Source organism: Leucopleurus acutus (genome assembly GCF_964270905.1).
Source record: "Leucopleurus acutus genome assembly, chromosome: 12".
In the NCBI taxonomy this organism is placed as follows: Eukaryota; Metazoa; Chordata; class Mammalia; order Artiodactyla; family Delphinidae; genus Leucopleurus; species Leucopleurus acutus.
This window is the reverse complement of record NC_139154.1, coordinates 12,033,562-12,054,233: the sequence shown is the minus strand read 5'-3', so window position 1 is coordinate 12,054,233 and position 20,672 is coordinate 12,033,562. Positions and strand designations below refer to the sequence as shown.

General features: G+C 45.6%; 1 protein-coding gene across 1 annotated transcript in view; it reads right to left on the bottom strand.

Annotated features, from left to right (window-relative positions):
- Positions 1–7,772: 7,772 nt before the first annotated feature.
- TCF7L1 (transcription factor 7 like 1) overlaps positions 7,773–20,672 on the bottom strand; it is a gene marked incomplete at its 5' end in the record, with an annotated part of 158,532 nt that continues 145,632 nt past the window's right edge. Inside the window, 8 exons of the mRNA XM_082851498.1 lie at positions 7,773–9,120; positions 10,404–10,479; positions 11,357–11,464; positions 11,551–11,710; positions 12,445–12,588; positions 13,328–13,411; positions 13,717–13,819; positions 14,758–14,890. Coding sequence (XP_082707624.1) covers positions 8,687–9,120; positions 10,404–10,479; positions 11,357–11,464; positions 11,551–11,710; positions 12,445–12,588; positions 13,328–13,411; positions 13,717–13,819; positions 14,758–14,890 — 1,242 coding nt within the window. The 3' untranslated portion in view covers positions 7,773–8,686. The remainder of the gene's footprint in view (positions 9,121–10,403; positions 10,480–11,356; positions 11,465–11,550; positions 11,711–12,444; positions 12,589–13,327; positions 13,412–13,716; positions 13,820–14,757; positions 14,891–20,672) is intronic.

Below are 20,672 nucleotides of genomic sequence, written 5' to 3'. Positions count from 1 at the left end.
CTTTTTTTGGTGTCGGCGCCGTGTTGTCCCCTGTGGAAGGCGTGTCCACCTTTTTCTGGTTTCTTTGCTACATAGCAGCCGCTACAGACCGTTACTCCCCCTTTTCTTCTTTGCCCTCATACTTATGAGACAATATAGGCAGAGCAGGAGCTCCCTGGCCCGCGGACGATCCCACGGGAGTGACATCGCTGTGGCCCAGCGCCTCTTCGCCCCATCTTCTGCCTACATTTCTACCTTCTCCCTCTCTCGTGGTTCTTTCCCTGCCGTACACAAATGTGTGGAAGTCTGGAAACGGAAACCCACCCCATCACCTTTGTAGCGGCAGCCTTTGCAACCCTGCTCCCCTCTCTCCTGACCCCACGGAAAACTGCCCTCCGAGGTAGCCAAAGATCTTTTCTAAAAAGTCCATCATTTATACGTATTTGTATGGCAGATTTACTTTGCTGTACATCTGAAACTGGCACAATATTGTAAATCAATTTCAATTACACCCAATAAAAATTTAAAGAAATGGATCTTCCTTGGTGGTACAGTGGTTAAGAATCCACCTGCCAATGCAGGGGACGCGGGTTCGGGCCCTGGGCAAGGATGATCTCACATGCCGCGGAGCAACTAAGCCCGTGCGCCACAACTACTGAGCCCGCGTTCCGCAACTACTAAAGCCTGCTCAGCTAGAGGCCATGCTCCACAATAAGAGAAGCCACCGCAGTGAGAAGCCCGTGCCCCGCAACGAAGAGTAGCCCCCACCCGCCGCAACTAGAGAAAGACCGTGCACAGCAACTAAGACCCAACACAGCCAAAAATAAATAAATAGTAAATTAATTTATAAAAAGTAAAAAGAAAATGGCGGGGGATGAGACTGGAGCAGAGCCTCCAGCCAGATTAAGTATTAAATGATCTAGGTTGCCATTAACACAGGTTGAAATGTAATCCTGCCAAAAAGGATTACAGCTGCCAGGAGATATAACACTCTTCTGCAGTCTGAGTACAATATTTGGGTTATGTGGCATGCAGTTCTAGTCAGGTGAATTTCTGAAGAATTTTAAGGACTAGTATATGATGTAAATATAGTTTTCAGGAAAAAGTACTTTGTTTTGCTATTTTAAAACCTTTTAGTCCAGTGGTTAGGACTCTGTACTTTCACTACCGTGGCTGGGGTTCGATCCCTGGTTGGGGAACTAAGATTCCACAAGCCAAGGGGCACGGCCAAAACTAAAAATAATAAAATTAAAATAAATAAAAATAATCTTTAAAAAACCCTTTAATATGCTTCTCAATGTTTCTCTGTTGTAAGAAAGTCTCTCACACACACCCTCATTACTAAGGAGAGAATAAGAATCAGAGAGAAGTGAGAAATCTTTTACAAGTTAGTTCAGAACTGTGACTCTGGCTTAGGGAAGTGAATTGGTAAATGAATGTTTCTAAAATTCTCTCCACCTCCCCTAAATAAATACTTGACTAGCATTAAAGGATTTGGCTTAGGACAAATGGTTACTAGACTTATTGTGATGTATTTTGTAATGTATGCAAATGTCAAATCACTATGTAGTATACCTGAAACTAACAATATTGTCCAGGAACCATATTTCAATTTTAAAAAAAGGATATTGGCTTGGTGCACTCGTGTGCGTGTTTGCGCTTGTGTCTGTGCATGTAGGTAGGGGAATGGCAAATTATTAAGCCTGATCTTGTGTCCATATTATTAGCCAGGAGAGAAAATAAGGGTCCAAATCATGCAGAGTTTGTGGGCTAAGTCCAGGGTTTGATATTTTACCTTAACATTAACGAGAATCCATTAAAGCTGTTTAAGTAGGGAAAAGATAGAGTAGGGAATTATTTATTTATTTATTTTGACTGCGTTGGGTCTTTGTTGCTGCGGGCTTTAGTTGTGGCGCTCTAGTTGTGGCGAGCAGGGGCTACTCTTCCTCGCGGTGTGCGGGCTTCTCATTGCAGTGGCTTCTCTTGTTGTGGAGCATGGGCTCTTGGCGCGCGGGCTTCAGTAGTTGTGGCAGGTGGGCCCTAGAGCACGTGGGTTTCAGTAGCTGTGGCTCGTGGGCTCTAGAGCACAGGCTCAGTAGTTGTGGCGCAGGGGCTTAGTTGCTTTGCGGCATGTGGGATACCCCCAGACCAGGGCTCAAACCCGTGTCCCCTGCATTGGCAGGCAGATTCTTAACCACTGTGCCACCAGGGAAGTCCCCAGAGTTGGGAATTTTTGAAGATTAGTCTGGTCGTAGGGTGAAGAATCTACTCTTGGGGTGGTGGGGAGAGGAGTGGATTTAGAAGTTAATCAGGTAGGAGGCTGTTGCAATAGTCCTAGTAGGACTAGCATAGGGACAGTGAGAATGGAGGGAAGTGGTTGGACTCAAGATAAATTTGAGAGGTAATACCAACAGACTGGATATAGGCTACAGGCCTGGCTTATGTGAGGCACAAATCTACTGTGGCACCTATTTCAGGTGTGTGGTTTTTCTCCAGGAAGTGCTGCTACCTAGAATAGGAGTAGAGAAGGCAGATTTTAGCGCTAACTCCTAACTCACACCAATTTTGGTTTAAGGGAATGGTAGGGTGCAACTTGAATAAATCTTAAATTTCCTTGTACTTCTTCGTGATAAAAATACTCAACAAATTTGGAAAAGAAGGGAACTTCCTCAACCTGCAGGGGGCATGTACAGAAACCTCACAACTAACATTATAGTTAATGGTAAAAGACTAGATGCTTTCCTCCTGAGATAAGGAACCATGTCTGCTCCCACCACTTCTACTCAACTTCTTACTGTAAGTAGCCAAGACAATTCAGCAAGAAAACAAAATAAGAAGCATCCAGATTGAAAAGGAAGAAGTAAAACTATCTCTGTTTTCAGATAACATGATCTTGTATAAAGATAATCCTGAGGATTTTCTAAAAATTTATTAGGATGAGTTCAGCAAGGATGTAAGATGTGAGATCAATATATAAAAATCAATTATATTTCTATACACTTGCAACAGACAATCTAAAAATGAAATTAAGAAAAATTCCGTTTACAGTAGTATCAAAAATAATAAAATAAAATTTAAGAATAAATTTAACAAAAGAAATGCAAAACGTACACTCTGAAACAATAAAGTATTATTTAAAAAAAACTAAAGAAGCCCTAAATAAATGGAAATACATCCCATATTCATGGATTGGAAGACATAATTGTTAGAATGTCTATGCTCCCCAAATTGATCTACCAACACAATCCCTATAAAAATCCCAGGTGGTATCTTTGCAGAAATTGACAAGCTGATACTAAAATTTATACGAAAATGAAAGAGACCCAGAATAGCCAATACAGGTTTGAAAAAGACGAACAAAATCAGACGACTCTCATTTCCCAATTTTAAAACTTATTACAAAATTACAGTAATTAAGACAGTGTGGTACAGGCATAAAGATATATGGATGAATGGAATAGAATTGAGGGTCAGGAAATAAACCTATATATTTATGGTCAGTTGATTTTTGACAAGGGTGCTGACTGTTCAACGGGGGAAAGATTAGTCTTTTCAACAAATGGTGCTGGGATAACTGGCTAATAAACATATGAATGGTTGTTCAACATCATTAGTATTAGTTGGGTAAATGCAAATCAAAATCACAGTGAGACACACTCCACACCTACTAGGATGACTATGATAAAAAAACAGAAAATAGGAAAATGCATCAGGAAAGTGCAAATCAAAACCACAATGAGCTATCACCTCACACCTGCCATAATGGCTATCATCAAAAAACACACGAATAACAAATGTTGGTGAGGCTGTGGAGGAAAGGGAACCCTTGTACACTGTTGGTAGGAATGTAAATCTGTGCAGCCACTGTGGAAAACAGTATCGAGGCTTCTCAAAAAACTAAAAATAGGGCTTCCCTGGTGGCGCAGTGGTTGAGAGTCCGCCTGCCGATGCAAGGGACACGGGTTCGTGCCCCGGTCCGGGAAGATCCCACATGCTGCAGAGCGGCTGGGCCCCGTGAGCCATGGCCGTTGATCCTGCACGTCCGGAGCCTGTGCTCCGCAACGGGAGAGGCCACAACAGTGAGAGGCCCACATACTGCAAAAAAACAAAAAAACAAAAAAACAAAAAAAACTAAAAATAGAACTACCATATTGACCCAGCAATTCCATTCCCGGCTATATATCTGAAAAAAAAACATAAATGCTAATTCAAAAAGATACATGCACCCCAATGTTCATAGCAGCATTATTTACAATCGCCAAGATATGAAAGCAACCTGAATGCCCATCAACAGATGAGTGGGTAAAGAAGATGTGGTTGTATATATACGGTGGAAAACTACTCAGACATAAAAAAAACACAAAATTTTGTCTTTTGCAGCAACGTGGATGGACTTGGAGGGCATTATGCTAAGTGAAATAAGTCAGACAGATAAAGACAAATACTGAATGACATCACTTATATGCGGAATCTAAAAAATACAACAAACTAGTGAATATAACAAAAAAGAAGCAGACTCACAGATATAGAGAACAAACTAGTGGTTACCAGTGGGAGAGTGGGTGGTACAAACTACTGGGTGTAAGATAGGCTAAAAGATATAATGTACAACATGGGGAATATAGCCAGTACTTTGTAATAACTGTAAATAGAGTGTAACCTTTAAAAACTGTATTTAAAAAAAAGAAAATAATATGTTGGTGAGGATGTGGAGAAATCGGAGCCCTCAAACATTGCTGATTGGAATGTAAAATGTTGCAGCTGCTATGAAAAAGAGTTTGGCAATTCCTCAAAATGTTAAACATAGAATTACCAATATGACCCAGCAATCCCACTTCTACATATAAATCCCAAAGAATTGAAAACAGGGACTCAAACGTTTTATATATATATATATATATATATATATTTTTTTTTTTTTTTTTTTTTTTTTTTTCCTGTACGCGGGCCTCTCACTGTTGTGGCCTCTCCCGTTGCAGAGCACAGGCTCCGGACGCGCAGGCTCAGCGGTCATGGCTCACAGGCCCAGCCGCTCCGCGGCATGTGGGATCTTCCCGGCCCGGGGCACGAACTGGTGTCCCCTGCATCGGCAGGCGGACTCTCAACCACTGCGCCACCAGGGAAGCCCCAAACGTTTTATTTGTATGTGAAAGTTCACAGCAACATTATTCACAATAGCCAAAGTGTGGAAACAACCCATGTGTTCATCAATAGATGAATAAACAAAATGTAGTTTATACATACAATGGACTATTATTGAGCCAGAAAAAGGAATGAAGTTCTGATACCAATACAAGCTACAATATGGATGAACCTTGAAAACATTACGCTAAGTGAAATAAGCCAGACATGAAGGGACAAGTACTGTATTCTACTTATATGAGGTACCTAAAATAGGCACATTTATAAAGATATAAAGTAGATTGCAGGTTCTTAAAGTCTGGGGGGAGGGAGGAATGGGGAGTTAATATTTAATAGGTATGGAGTTTCTGTTTGGGATGATGAAATGGTTCTGGAAGTTGTTAGTGGTTACGGTTGCACAACATTGTGAATGTACTTAATGCCACTAGATTGTCCACTTATATATATATATTATATTATTTAAAAATTTAAAAAGCTGTATGTCTGAGTAGGGGAAAAAAATCTGGCAAGTACTCAAAAAAAGGTAAAGGAAGACAAGGCTTAAAAAAAATGAAATCCTAGAGACTTCCCTGGTGGTGCAGTGGTTGAGAGTCCGCCTGCCGATGCATGGGACACGGGTTCGTGCCCCGGTCTGGGAAGATACCACATGCCGCGGAGCGGCTGGGCCCGTGAGCCATGGCCGCTGAGCCTGCGTGTCCGGGGCAAAAAATGAAATTCTGATACAACATGAATGCACCTTGAAAACATGCTTAGTTAAATAAGCCAGGCACAAAAGGACAAATGTTTTATGATTCCATTTATATGGAATATTTAGAATAGGCAAATTCATTGAAAGAGAAAGTAGATTAGAGGTTACTAGGAGCTGAGGGGAGGGGAATGAGGGAGTTATTGCTTAATGGTTATAGAGACTCTGGGGTGATGAAACGTTTTGGAAACAGTGGTGATGGTTGCACAACACTGTGAAGGTAATTAAAGCCACTGAATTGTACACCTAAAAATGGTTAAAGTGGTGAATTTTGTTATTTATCTATTTTACCATCATAAAAAATAAAAAAAAGGGAATGATGTGCCAACACAGGTTACAACAGGGATGAATCTTGAAAATACTCTGCTAAAAGAAGTCAGTGAGAAAGGACCACATAGTGTATGATTCCATTTAAACGAAATGTCCAGAACAGACAAAGCCAGAGATAAAAAGTAGATTCATGGACGTAGAAAATGGACTTGAGGACACGGGGAGGGGGAAGGGTAAGCTGGGACGAAGTGAGAGAGTAGCACTGACATATATACACTACCAAAATAGATAGCTAGTGGGAAGCAGCTGCATAGCACAGGGAGATCAGCTGGGTGCTTTGTGACCACCTAGAGGGGTGGGATAGGGAGGGTGGGAGGGTGGAGACGCCAGAGGGAAGAGATATGGGGATATATGTATATGTATAGCTGATTCACTTTGTCATACAGCAGAAACTAACACAACATTGTAAAGCAATTACACTCCAATAAAGATGTTAAAAACAAAGTAGCTTTATGGTTGTTTAGGGCTGGAGGTGGGGATGCGGGTGTGAGAAGGAGGAAGTGGAGGGTAAGTTCTAAAGGGTACGGGAATTCTTTTTTTTTTTTTTTTTTGCGGTACGCGGGCCTCTCACTGCAGTGGCTCTCCCGCCGCGGAGCATAGGCTTCGGACGCGCAGGCTCAGCGGGCCATGGGCCACGGGCGCAGCCGCTCCGTGGCATGTGGGATCCTCCTGGACCGGGGCACAAACCCGCGTCCCCTGCATCGGCAGGCGGACTCTCAACCACTGCGCCACCAGGGAAGCCCCGGGATTCTTTTTGAAGTAATGAAAATGTTCTGAAGTCCAGTGTGATGATGGGTACACAACTTTGAACACAGTCAAAACCATTGTACACTTCATGTGTTGTGCTGTTTTTTTTTTTTTTTTTGTCTGCGCTGGGTCTTCGTTGCTGCACGCAGGCTTTCTCTAGTTGCGGTGAGCCGGGGGCTGCTCTTTGTTGTGGTGCGCACGCTTCTCACTGCGGTGGCTTCTCTTGTGGAGCACGGTCTCTAGCAGCGCGGGCTTCAGTAGTTGTGGCATGCGCGCTCAGTAGTTGTGGCGCATGGGCTTAGTTGCTCCGCAACATGTGGGATCTTCCTGGACCAGGGACTGAACCCGCATCCCCTGCCTTAACAGGCGGATTCTTAACCACTGCACCACCAGGGGAGTCCCAAATTGTACACTTTAAATGGGTGAATTGTATGTTATGTGAATTATACCTCAATAACACCATAACAACAAAAAAAATTAATTGCAGTGCTAGATACATGCAAAGCAATCCAAGGATACCTCTCCTATCTTGGCAATTACAAGAAGACAAACGAAAATATAAAGATTCATCCCTTTGTATCTCAGTTATCTATACTGAGTGGTCTGTGTACATTCGAGGCTGGAAACTGGGTTGAATTTTTCTAGTCGTGTCAGGCATGATTTATATCCCCTTCCAATAAGCAGCATTCCTCCTTTGCATGTCTGCAAAAATCTCACACAGGGCTTGGTGTGAAGAAGGGGGCTTGATTCAAGAAAAGGACTAAAATACTCAGAAAAGGTCTTGCAACTGCAATTTTATTTTCTTTTGTGAAAATAAACAACTGGGAGTTTAAATTGCTCCAAAAAACCCCATAAAAATGAAAAGAAATACACACAGAAGAAGCATGTGAGGTGATGGGGGAGGGAGGAGGGTCTTCAGAGCTTTGGCAGATTGCGCTAGCACGGACCTGGGTGACAGGAGCCAGACCTCGGAGCCAGGTCCTGTCTGCCACTCTGGGGCTGTGAGGGGACATCTCGACTGGTAAGGGGGTGGTACACAGGCTTCTTCACTGAGGAAGTGGCAGGCACCTTGAATCCCTTTAAATGCGGGGAAGAACCACTGCAGAAGACCTCTTCCCCCACCAAAAGCTGGAGACTGGGGCATTAGGGCCACTGAGGGAAAAGGGATGCTGGTGGAGACAAACGAGGCCGAGGTGTCTTCTCACATGGTGACAGCCTTACACTGGGCAGAGGACGGAGGTGAAGGCAAGAACCCACGGAGCTGAGCAAAGGAGAAAAATGTGGGCCAGGTAAAAGGGAATGTCCAGGAATGGGATGTAGATGAAGAGGCTGCGGGCTAGAAATGGCAGCAATGGCCAACATGCAGGCTGGGTGGGGGAAGCTGGGATGCTGGGGGGTGATGGGAAGAGGCAGGAGGGCAGAGAGTCCAGGAGGTAGAGACAGAGGTGCCTTCTGCCCAGGTCCATCCACCGCTGCACATACAGGAAGAATAACACACTACTTTTCAGTTCTTGTTTTTTAAAGATTTTTGTTTTGTTTTGTTTTGTTTTTTAAAAAAGCCTTAAGATCAGCTACTGGTTACATCTACAAAATGTAAAGTGCTGCTGTTACCAGTCACTTTACAGAACAGTCCAGAGTGGTCAAATATTGACCAATAAAGTTTCCTTTTTTTTTTCTTCTTCTTCTTCTGCATCATTACTACTCGATGAGTCACGTGACAGCCTGCATAGGTCAATGGGCAGCTTAGTGGGCAGACTTGGTGACCAAGGAAAGAGGCTGGGCCTGGAGCACGGGGAGGGCCTGGTGGGCATGGAGCGTGGCTGGGAAGGAAGGGGGGGACGTCAGCAGAGCTGTGGGCACGGACCCCAGGGGGAGGGGCCGGGATAGGACGGGGGGCTGGCTGCCCATCTGGCCAGAGGAGGTGGCGGCAGCCTTCGCTGACAGGAAGGTAGCCGAGTGGAGAGCCAGCTGGGCCCGGGTCTCTGGCTTGGTGGTGAGGGAGAGGGGCTGGGCTTGCTCTGAGTGGGTGGCGGCCGGGGCAGCCGGGGAGGCCAAGGCCGTGGAGGGTGTGGCCGGCGAGTCCAGCATGCTGCCGTGGGAGGAGGCAGGACTGTCACAGGGCTTCTCAGGGGGCAGGTACTGGACACATGGCTTCTTGCTTTTGGAGGCCAGAGCACCTAGGGGAAATAAAAAAACCACACGGAAGAGTTAGCAGCTAGGAGCGCGGTGGGAGGCGGAGGTTGCCGAGGAAGCCCAGCTGTACACATCAACTCCGGAAACAAGAATGCGTACAGGGAGGGAAGCGAGAACCTGAAGTGATGGCTGTGGCTTTCAAGACACCTAGAGCACAGACAAGGGGCAATGCCCAAATGCCAAAGACTCATTCAGAACCTGCCTGGAAGGAAAGTAGCTCAGCCTCTCACATCTTCATCTTCCTGCTGAAATCTCATCATTCTGGGGATGGATCTCCACTCAATTTGCTTTAAGATCTTTGGTTTATGGTGCTGTCAGAGATAGTACAGCACCTGCTAAGCAACGTGGGATACAGTGGATTTTGCATCATATACATAGTTAACTTACATGGACTCCTATGGAGATGAATATGCAAACTATACAGATATTAGAAAGGTAGGAAAGGAGATGAAAAGAAAAGCAAGGTGATAAAAAGCACTTTAGGGGACTTCCCTGGCAGTCCAGGGGTCAGGACTTGGCGTTTTCACTGCTGTGGCCCTGGGTTTGATCCCTGGTCAGGGAACTAAGATCCCACAAGCTGGGGGGTGCAGCTCCCCCCGCCCCCCCCCCCCCCCCCAGCTAAAAAAAGCACTACAGATGGAACTAAACAAGTTCTGCACTTGTCCTGGAGTGAGCATGAGATGGGAGGCTTGACTGAAATACTGGTCACCGTGTGAGCATCTCTCTGCTGGGTGTGATTCTGCTGTAAAAAGATACAGTATATATTTGTGGCACAAAGGGGCACCCCCAATCCAAGTGAACAATTATTTCCGTTATTCGACCAAACAAACATTGGAAGAAAACCTGATTCTATTGGATTCACTGATAGGTGATATGTCCATCCCTAATGGGCTGCCTTCCTAAGGGAATTTCAAGGATCATTTCAGTGACATTCAGTTTTTACCTTATGCATTGATTTTAGAACCTAACCCTCCAATAAGACACAACTCAACTGAATTGAAAAGAGCCTTCCAAGTGACAAAGTGCTGGACCATTTAACAAGCAGAGTGACTGGAAAAATCCCTTCACTTCTTCGAGCCTCTTAACAGATCATCTCCAAAAAGGGGATAATAATAACAGCCCTCTGAGTGTACATAAGGCCTTGAAAATGGCAGCTATCACACGGCATTGTCACCGTGTCCGTCAGAGTCCCGGGTACAAAGTACCGGCGGGTGTAGCTGGGACAGGGAAAAGGAAGTAAAGATGCAGGGCCCTCCTGTACACTCACCGTCTGCCTCCTGGACTTGCTGCTGGGACTGGGTCTGGGACAGCTGCTTTTCTCGCTTCCTCTTCTTTTTCTTACCCTGAAAGATACAGCCAAAGGAAGAGGTAACCAGGGACAGAATAACCGGCTTTTCTGGGGGACTCCCAGCTATGAAGCGGGGAGACAGGATACTTCCTGCACTGGGCACCCAGATCACACTCCCCGCAGCAGCCTCACCAGGTGGCACAGTGAGCCTTCCCGGAACACTGCTTCCCTCCCCCACTGGATCCCTTCCCTCCAGCTCCGGTGTCCTGGCTTTCTCGGAAGGCCTCATTCTTTTCCTGCCCTTCAGGCTGATTTTTCCATTTCTCTTCCTAGAACACTGTAAGGTTCCTGATCTTTTCTGAGGGGTCCCAGGTCTCGCTGAAAATCTAATGCAGCTGGGAATTCCCCAGCTGTCCAGTGGTTAGGACTCTGTGCTTTCACTGCCGAGGGCGTGGGTTCAATTGGGAAAAAAAACCCAAATAAACCCCAAAAAACTTTTTTTGTGCCTTTTGGCACAAAAAAAGCAAGTAACAACATACATACAAAAACCTTCCCAGTTTCAGGGAGTCATCAGAAACGCAGGCAGAGGCTTACGCATTGGTCTCTGAGCCCCAGGCTGGCAACCCTTGGCTAGAGACACTGACCACAGAGCTAGCACACAGCTCACACTGCACCCTGAATTATGGAATTAAAGGCTGAGTCCACTTCCAATGGGACAGGCACAAATTTGATTCTGTCCCCAGGATACCAAACCATGGCCTTGTTGCCCTCCTGAGAACTAAAACGTCTTCCTTATTTCTAGAGAAATACAGACTTCTCCCTGGCCTCCCTGGAAGCTGACTCCGTTGACAGGGTCCTCTATCAATGGAGTCAGCTTCCTTTGCCCCTCTTCCTCGCGCAGAGGCTGCTCCTGGTGTCTGATGGGCACGTACGTAGTTGTCTCGGGCTGACCAGGTCGGGTAGAGCTGCGAGTGAAGCTGCCGCTCCTTCCGGGCCAGTTCATAGTACTTGGCCTGTTCTTCTCGGGACAGGTTGTGCCACTGCGGGAGAGAGGACCAGCGATGACAGAGCGGTGAGCGTGGGGACCGCTGAGCCGCACAGCCTGGAGCCCAAGGGCAGGCCTTACCTTTCTCCCCAGGATCTGGTTAATGGCTGCACTTTCCTTCAGGGTGCACTCGGCCACCACCTTGGCCCTCATCTCCTTCATATATAACATGAAGGCATTAAGAGGCTTCTTCACGTGGGGTTTCTTTTCTTCCTCTTTTTTCACTGTGACGGGTGATTTCCTGGGAAGTCATAAGGCTGTAGGTTAGCTGGTATCAGCTGTCATCTCTCTAGGAGGCTAAGGGCTGTCTGCCTCTGGGGAGGGGAGATGCTGTTGCTTGGACGATAATGTAAGTTGCCCGGGGTTGCTTTCAGAGCCTGAGCACCTAGCTCCTAGCCTCTGACAGACCTCTGGCCATATTCCAGGAAAGGACAACTTCCTGACAATGGAACAGAGGGTGGTGGTGAGAGCTGGGACGCACTGGCCGCAGGTGAGAAAGAGGAGGGGGCAGGGCACTTTAGGCAGAAACGGAGAGAGGAGGTCTCCTCGGCTACGAGGCACCGACTTTGGCTTTCCTGCTGTCTTTATGGCACAGTGGACCAAGCACAGGCCTTGGTGCTGGGCGCAGCTCTGCCACCGGTCAGCCATGCGACCTTGAGAATATTCTCCTTTCTGGGGCCTTACAATTTTCGAGTGTATGGGGGGTGGGGTGGGAGGGGGAGAAGGAAGCTAAAAGCTCTCTCAGGTTCTCTTTCAGCCTCAAAGTCCTGGTTGTAAAACCTTCCTTAATGGAAGAAGAGATGCACGGTGTCTCTGAGAGGATGGGAACTCCAGGGGTCAAAGGGAACAGTTCCCAAGGGAGAGGGTGTAGTTGAGGAAGCTGCCGGGCTGCCAGCTGTATGTCCCCAAGAAAGCAACCAATGGTACTCGCTGCTCAGAGACTGGCCACCCCCCCTCAGGCTGCCCGTTACTCACGCGATCACGGCCGGGCTCAGGCTGGGGGGCGTCGGTTCCTGCTTGACGATGGGGGAGACGATAGCGGGGTGGGGGATCCCTGAGGTGGGCAGACCAGGATGGGCCGGAGCCACCATGTGAGGGGAGAACCGACTGGAAACCAGGCTATGTACCAGATGGAAACAAAGACAACAGAGGGATTCAGGCAGAATGCTTGTCACCCACAGAGGATGTGGCGGGCCCCCAGTCTTGATGGCGGAGGCGTGTAAACACCTCTGCTGGGGCAGTGTTGGAGCAACGGAAGGCCATGCACTGACCTCGACAGAACTGGTTTGGGAAACACCCAACAAACCTCCCTTCCCCCACAAGCATGCAGGTTTCCTATATCTGGTGCTGAAAGCAGGTAGGATGAAAAACACAAAAGAAGATGCAGCGGGTCTGAGGCCAGAGTACACAGCGGGGAAAGAAGGGCTTAGGCTGTGGGTTGCACTTCTTTTGTCATTGGCGGTACCACTGTCAGGTAGATTGGCTACTGAGACAGAAATCCCCTTTCGCTGTTCCCTTCTCCTGACATCATTGCAGGAACAATTAATCTCCCAGCTTCAGAGTGATGTACTCAAAATGCTTCAGTGCCACAAAGCCCAGCCCAGCCCGTGAGGGGACGTGCAGGGGGGTTGAGTGTGAGGGCTTTGAAATGCTTCTCTTAGAGGGATGGGGCAAGAGTGGGCTGAGCCTATGGTCTCCATCCCCACCTTATCAGAGAGGCGGGAGGAAAGGTGAGCGCCTGCCTCCTCGCTTACTGCCAAGAGAAAGCTGTGTAACGGTCAGAAATGGCAGGGATGCTGGTAGACAACCATTCCCTGCGCTGCCACTTCCTGCTCACAGCTCCAGTCCCAGGACTCACCTGGACATTGAGGCATTCATGGCGAGCGCAGGGTAGGGGTGCCGGAAGCCGCCGGGAGGAAGGGAGTACATGGGCTGTCCTTGCCTATAAGGGCCAGGAGCAAGGAAATCTGGTTAGCAAATTGGCTAAAATGGGAATGTTCAGGACAGGGAAGGAGAGGCGGTTGGGAAGAAAGGATGATAAGTAAAGGCAGGAAGTAGGAAGGAAGAGTTGGGGGGACACTGGCCTGGGGAGAGCAGGGAGGTCTGAGTCCTGGGCTTTGGTGAGAGGGCTCTATGTGGGGGGGGGGGGGGGTCTGTATACAGACCACCAGGACCGGCTGGAGGTACAGAAGTTAGAACTCAGCATAAGGAAGGAGGGAGGGTAAGAAAGGCTGTAAGTTTCCTTACTGTGGGACGAGCCAGCCGAGGGGATGGGGGATTTGCCCGACAGCTCCGGGAGACAGTGGGTAATACGGAGACAGCTCAGATGGGTGAGGGGGTCGGGGGATTCCTGCTTCCAAAGAGAGATGTGTCAGACAATTCCTTGGCCCTACATTAACACCTTAAAACAATATCAAACAGGAGGTTCCTTGCCCTATATTCCCAGGTGCCCTGGAGCTTGGAAGGCCCTTTCTTTTATTATCCCTGCCCTCTGTCACCAGTAACTTCCAGCTGCTCATACAGGAGTCGTCCAAGACACAGGCAGGAAATTTTGGACTGAGAGACCCAAGATATCCCCAGAGTCATCAGCTAGAAAAGCTGCCTCATTCATGGAAAGATAGACTTTGGATCTCTGTTCCACATTTGTCCTCCTTATTATCTGTAACTCGTAGTAGCTGTGATGTCTCAAGAGGGGCTCCAAAAATGCTTTGACCCATGGAAACGCTATGGGAATTCTATGAAGACTCTGGCTCCCTCTGGGATGGCGTTTGGGTGAGCAAGTTAAAAACAAGAAGCCAACTCAGTCTACTGCTTTATAGCTATACTTATGTCTGGCTAGACTGTTTACTTCCATATGTTCAGTCTGGGGCCTAGGTTTTGGTTTAAGGAGGCGCAGCCTGCAGCCGGCTAGACTTCAAAGTCAATGAGAAAGGAGATTTTTCTTTTCCCCTTCCAGGTCATTCCAATCTTAAAGTTTTAAGACATTCTAACGTAGAAGCAGCAGTGGCAGAGCAACGCCAAATGCTGTGGAGCCAGGCCCTGTGCATCATCTCATTTAATCTCCTTTCATCCTCACAATGACCCGGCGATGCAGAAGGGACACGTAAGGCACTGAGGAGCGAACTGAAAAGGCTAAACTTAGTGGGCAGGGTTAGAGACGACTGAGAGCTGGAGACACGGTTTGAACCCAGGTCTGTCCGATTCCAGGGCTGAAATACTCCCCGAGAAGAAAAGCCCGCCCCCACTGGAGCTGTGGAGCTGGTCCAGCCTGAGCAGGCCCTGACTCACCTGTCTTTGGATCGATCTCTGGGGAGAGGTGTGTGGGAGGGGAGCCGGGGGAGAAGTGGTCGTTGCTGTAGGTGATGAGGGGCGTCAACGGATGCATGTGGTGCGGGTGCTGAACAACAGGAACTTTATTAGACTGGAAGACAGAGAGAAAAAGACTAGGGACAGTTGCCAAGGAGATGGAGAGTACGGGCAGACCCCAGCGCTACTGCAGGTTCCGTTTACTGCTTTATTTGCAGTAAAGCAAATCACACACATTTTTTGGTTTCCCGGTGCATAAATCTATTTTTTTTTTTTAAAAGAATTTTTTTCTTTTTTTGGCTGTGCTGCACGGCATGTGGGATCTTAGTTCCCTGACCAGGGATGGAATCTGCACCCCCTACAGTGGAAGAGCAGAGTCTTAACCACTGGACCGGCAGGGAAGTCCCTCCCAGTGCGTATAAAAGTTATGTTTACACTGTACCGTAGTCTGTTAAGTGTGCAATGGCATTATGTCTAAAAAAATATGCACATACCCTAATTAAAAATACTTTGTCAAAAGGTGCTATCATCTGAGCCTTCAGTGAGCTGTAATCTTTCTGCAATAGTGACATCAAAGATCAGTGATCACAGGTCAGCATAACAATTATAATAATAATGAATAAATTTGAAATATTGCGAGAATTACTGAAATGTGACCCAGAGACACAAAGTGAGTAAAGGCTGTTGGAAAAATGATGCCGACAGACTTGCTGGATGCAAGATTGCTATAAACCTTCAATTCATAAAAAATGTAATATCTGCGAAGCACAGTAAAGTACAATAAAACAAGATATGCCTGTAAAACCTATTGTTATGTACTTGGTTGAATAGATACCAGGTATTTTCCATGCAACATCCCATTCAGCCCTCGAAGAGTACTTGAGAGAAAGCAGCGGTCTATACAGCAGAGAAAGAACCAACAGAATTAGAGAAGGGATTACATCCACCCTCCTACGTACCCTCTTCAAAACAGCCCACCATTACTCACTTCACGTGTACTGTGTGGTGCTAAATGCTACAGGCTGCTGAATTATGAACCGTGCTCTACGTAATCTCAGTGACTTTAGAACACACGCTTTCCTTTTCAGTTTTTTTTTTTTTCCTTCTTTTTGGCTGCATCGTGCAGCATGAGGGATCTTAGTTCCCCGACCAGGGATCAAACCCATGACCCCGGTAACAGAAGCGCAGTCTTAACCACTGGACCGCCAGGGAAGTCCCTCAACATACGCTTTCCAAATGAACTTCCTAGAAAGGGTAGCTCATAGGTTCACATCTGAGACTGGTAACAGAGCAGTGAGGGAACTGTCACCATCAGACCTCATATAACCAGTTGTCATGTTCAGGGTTTACAGATACCACCAAGAGCACTTAAAACAGTTCTCCCTGGAGAGTCTCAAACACTCTGCTGACCTAATTATCTCATTTCATTTACAATACCAGGGAGTGTAAGGAGTACATTTTACATAACTGTTAAGAAAGCAAAAACACTGGCATGTCACCAACACATCCTGCTTCAGAAACGTTAAAAAATGGAAAAACCTGTGTGTCCTGGAATTACTAAACTGAATTAATTTTTAATTGTCTTGACATAATCTGACTTAACAATAAAGATTTTTATTATAAAAATGGCTATCATCCTTATTATAACCTAGCAAAAAAGCTATGATTATCTTCATTTGAGGAATGAGGAAACTGAGTGGGGAAAGATTAAGTGACTTAGCCTGAGCCACAGGGCCAGTAAGTGGTAGAACTGGATTCCTATCAGTCCTTTACGGCTCTAACAAACCAGGGTGTCTTCTCTTGCACTTCCTGGCACCTCAACAGCCTAATCAAAACATCTGTCAGAGAAAGGACGGACACACATTTTTTCGGATAATAAGGTAAATGAGTTACAAGTGGAGAAGAGATTTATTAAAAAAGAGATTCGTAAACAGGATGATGATTTGGTGGCATCTCACGGGCCAGATTTCCAAACTTCTGTCTTCCCAGCTGAATGTTTCATTTCATAGATTCCTGAGCCCTTCAGCCTTTTACTCAGTGCCCCTTGGGTGCTCATCGTGCAAGCAACTATATGCACATCTCCTAGGCGCTCGTGTGCTGACAGTAATCTTGCTCCATTTTCAGTAGGCTAAGCAGAGATGAGAGGCAGAGTCCTGGAGCAAGGCCTAGAACCCAGGGGCCCAGCTCTCAGACTCACAGAAGTGAGACCAAGAATGCAGATGGTTCATAACCAAAACCACTAGGTGGCGCTGGCACACGGCTGGACCCTGCTGGTACCTCACCTTGAACAACTTCCTATCACCACCCTTAGTGGGCTCATTGGACGTTGCACAATAAATTCTAAAATTCTTTTCTTCTTACTGTTTTCACCTGTTCCCTCACTGGCTTTTGAAGAGGTCTCCACGTACATGAACATATTACACAAATAAGAGTATAAAAAATTATTTTAAGGTCATATTTCTAGGATCCTGATGCAACTCAATGATGCACTGAGGTTTCCCGGAAACAGCTTTGTCTAAAGGGTGATTTTTAGTATCATAAAAGGAATAGAATTATTACTAAAGTGACAGTAAATGATAAAAAGAATTACACAAAATGATTACAATTTTTAAAAAACACATAAATTCTATGATTTAAAAATAAAGACTAGAGGCAGTTCCCTGGTGGTCCAGTGGTTAGGACTCAGTGCTTCACTACCATGGGCTGGGGTTCAATCCCTGGTTGGGGAACTAAGATCTCATCCCACCAGCAGTGCAGCGCAGTGGAAGAAAAAACAAACAAACAAACAAAAAGACTAGAAGCACACCAAGTAAACAGTAAGTATATTTGAGTGGTGGGACTACAGGTGGTTTTGTTCTTCTTATTTCCCTTTCTGTATTTCCCAATTTAATTATTACCTACTTAAAACTATACTTACGATGAACACAAATTTCCTAAGAAAGAAATACAAACTATATTATAAAACATTTAGAAAACACAATCACACACACACACACAAAAGCCAAAAAAACTCCAGAATCACACTAGCCTAACCCAGTCACTATTATCATTTTGGCATATCTCCATTCATTTAGACTTCTTGTACATCTGTTTTTCATTTATATCATTTATAGCTATCTTTTTTTTAATTTAAAATTTCAGTTTTATTGAGGTATAACTGACAAATAAGATTGTTATATATTTAATGTGTACTATGTGATGATTGGATATATGTACATAGAGCCATCTTAAAATACTTAATAGTATTATGAATCCTGACTGGCCATGTGCTCTTGAGTTTGGCTTCATCAGAAACTGACAAACAGGACTAAAGGTCTGGAAGGCTCGGATTCAAGATGGTGGAGTAGAAGGACATGTGCTCACTCCCTCTTGCGAGAGCACAGGAATCACAACTAACTGATGAACCATCATCGACAGGAAGACACTGGAACTCACCAAAAAAGATACCCCACATCCAAAGACAAAGGAGACGCCACAATGAGATGGTAGGAGGGGCACAATCACAATAAAATCAAATCCCATAAGTGCTGGGTGGGTGACTCATAAACTAGAGAACATTTATACCGCAGAAGTCCACCCACTGGAGTGAAGGTTCTGAGCCCCACGTCAGGCTTCCCAACCTGGGGGTCCGGCAACGGGAGGAGGAATTCCTAGAGAATCAGACTTTGAAGGCTACCGGGATTTGATTGCAGGACTTGGACAGGACTGGGGGAAACAGAGACTCCACTCTTGGAGGGGACACACAAAGTAGTGTGTGCATTGGGACCCGGGGAAGGAGCAGTGACCCCACAGGAGACTGAACCAGACCTACCTGCTAGTGTTGGAGGGTCTCCTGCAGAGGCGGGGGATGGCTGTGGCTCACCGTGGGAACAAGGACACTGGCAGCAGAAGTTCTGGGAAGTACTCCTTCACATAAGCCCTCCTGGAGTCTGCCATTAGCCTCACCAAAGAGCCTGTAGGCTCCAGTGCTGGGTCGCCTCAGGTCAAACAACCAACAGGGAGGAAACTCAGCCCCACCCATCAGCAGACAAGCAGATTAAAGTTTCACTGAGCTCTGCCCACCAGAGCAACACCCAGTTCTACCCACCACCAGTCCCTCCCATCAGGAAACATGTACAGCCCTCTTCGATAGCCTCATCCACCAGAGGGCAGACAGCAGAAGCAAGAAGAACTACAATCCTGCAGCCTGTGGACGAAAAAAAACATTCACACAAAGATGGACAAGATGAAAAGGCAGAGAGAGGGCTATGTACCAGATGAAGGAACAAGATAAAACCCCAGAAAAACAACTAAATGAAGTGGAGATAGGCAACCTTCCAGAAAAAGAATTCAGAATAATGAGAGTGAAGATGATCCAGGACCTCGGAAAAAGAATGGAGGCAAAGACAGAGAAGATGCAAGAAATGCTTAACAAAGACCTAGAAGAATTAAAGAACAAAGAAACAGAGATGAACAATATAATAAATGAAGTGAAAAATACACTAGAAGGAATCAATAGCAGAAAACTGAGGCTGAAGGACGGATAAGTGACCCGGAAGACAGAATGGTGGAATTCACTGCTGTGGAACAGAATAAAGAAAAAAGAATGAAAAGAAATGAAAACAGCCTAAGAGACCTCTGGGACAACATTAAACGCAACAACATTTGCATTATAGGGGTCCCAGAAGGAGAAGAGAGAAAGGACCTGAGAAAATATTTGAAGAGATTATAGTTGAAAACTTCCCTAACATGGGAAAGGAAATAGCCACCCAAGTCCAGGAAGTGCAGAGAATCCCATACAGGATAAACCCAAGGAGAAACACGCTGAGACACATAGTAATCAAATTGGCAAGAATTAAGGACAAAGAAAAATTATTGAAAGCAGCAAAGGAAAAATGACAAATAACATACAAGGGAACTCCCATAAGGTTAACAGCTGATTTCTCAGCAGAAACTCTACAAGCCAGAAGGGAGTGGCATGATATACTTAAAGTGATGAGAGGGAAGAATCTACAACCAAGATTACTCTACCCGGCAAGGATCTCATTCAGATTTGATGGAGAAATCAAAAGCTTTACAGACAAGCAAAAGCTAAGAGAATTCAGCACCACCAAACTAGCTCTACGACAAATGCTAAAGGAACTTCTCTAAGTGGGAAACACAAGAGAAGAAAAGGACCTACGAAAACAAACCCCAAACAATTAAGAAAATGGTAACAGGAACATACATATGGATAATTACCTTAAACGTGAATGGATTAAATGCTCCAACCAAAAGACACAGGCTGGCTGAATGGATACTAAAACAAGACCCATATATAAGCTGTCTACAAGAAACCCACTTCAGATCTAGGGACACATACAGACTGAAAGTGAGGGGATGGAAAAAGATATCCCAAGCTAATGGAAATCAAAAGAAAGCTGGAGTAGCAATACTCATAGCAGATAAAATAGACTTTAAAATAATGTTACAAGAGACAAGGAAGGACACTACATAATGATCAAGGGATCAATCCAAGAAGAAGATATAACAATTATAAATATATATGCACCCAACATAGGAGCACCTCAATACATAAGGCAACAGCTAACAGCTCTAAAAGAGGAAATCGACAGAAACACAATAACAGTGGGGCACTTTAACACCTCACTTACACCAATGGACAGATCATCCAAACAGAAAATTAATAAGGAAACAGAAGCTTTAAATGACACAATAGACCAGATAGATTTAATTGATATTTATAGGACATTCCATCCCCAAACAGCAGATTACACTTTCTTCTCAAGTGCGTACAGAACATTCTGCAGGATAGATCACATCTTGGGTCACAAATCAAGCCTCAGTAAATTTAAGAAAACTGAAATCATATCAAGCATCTTTTACGACCACAATGCTATGAGATCAGAAATCAATTA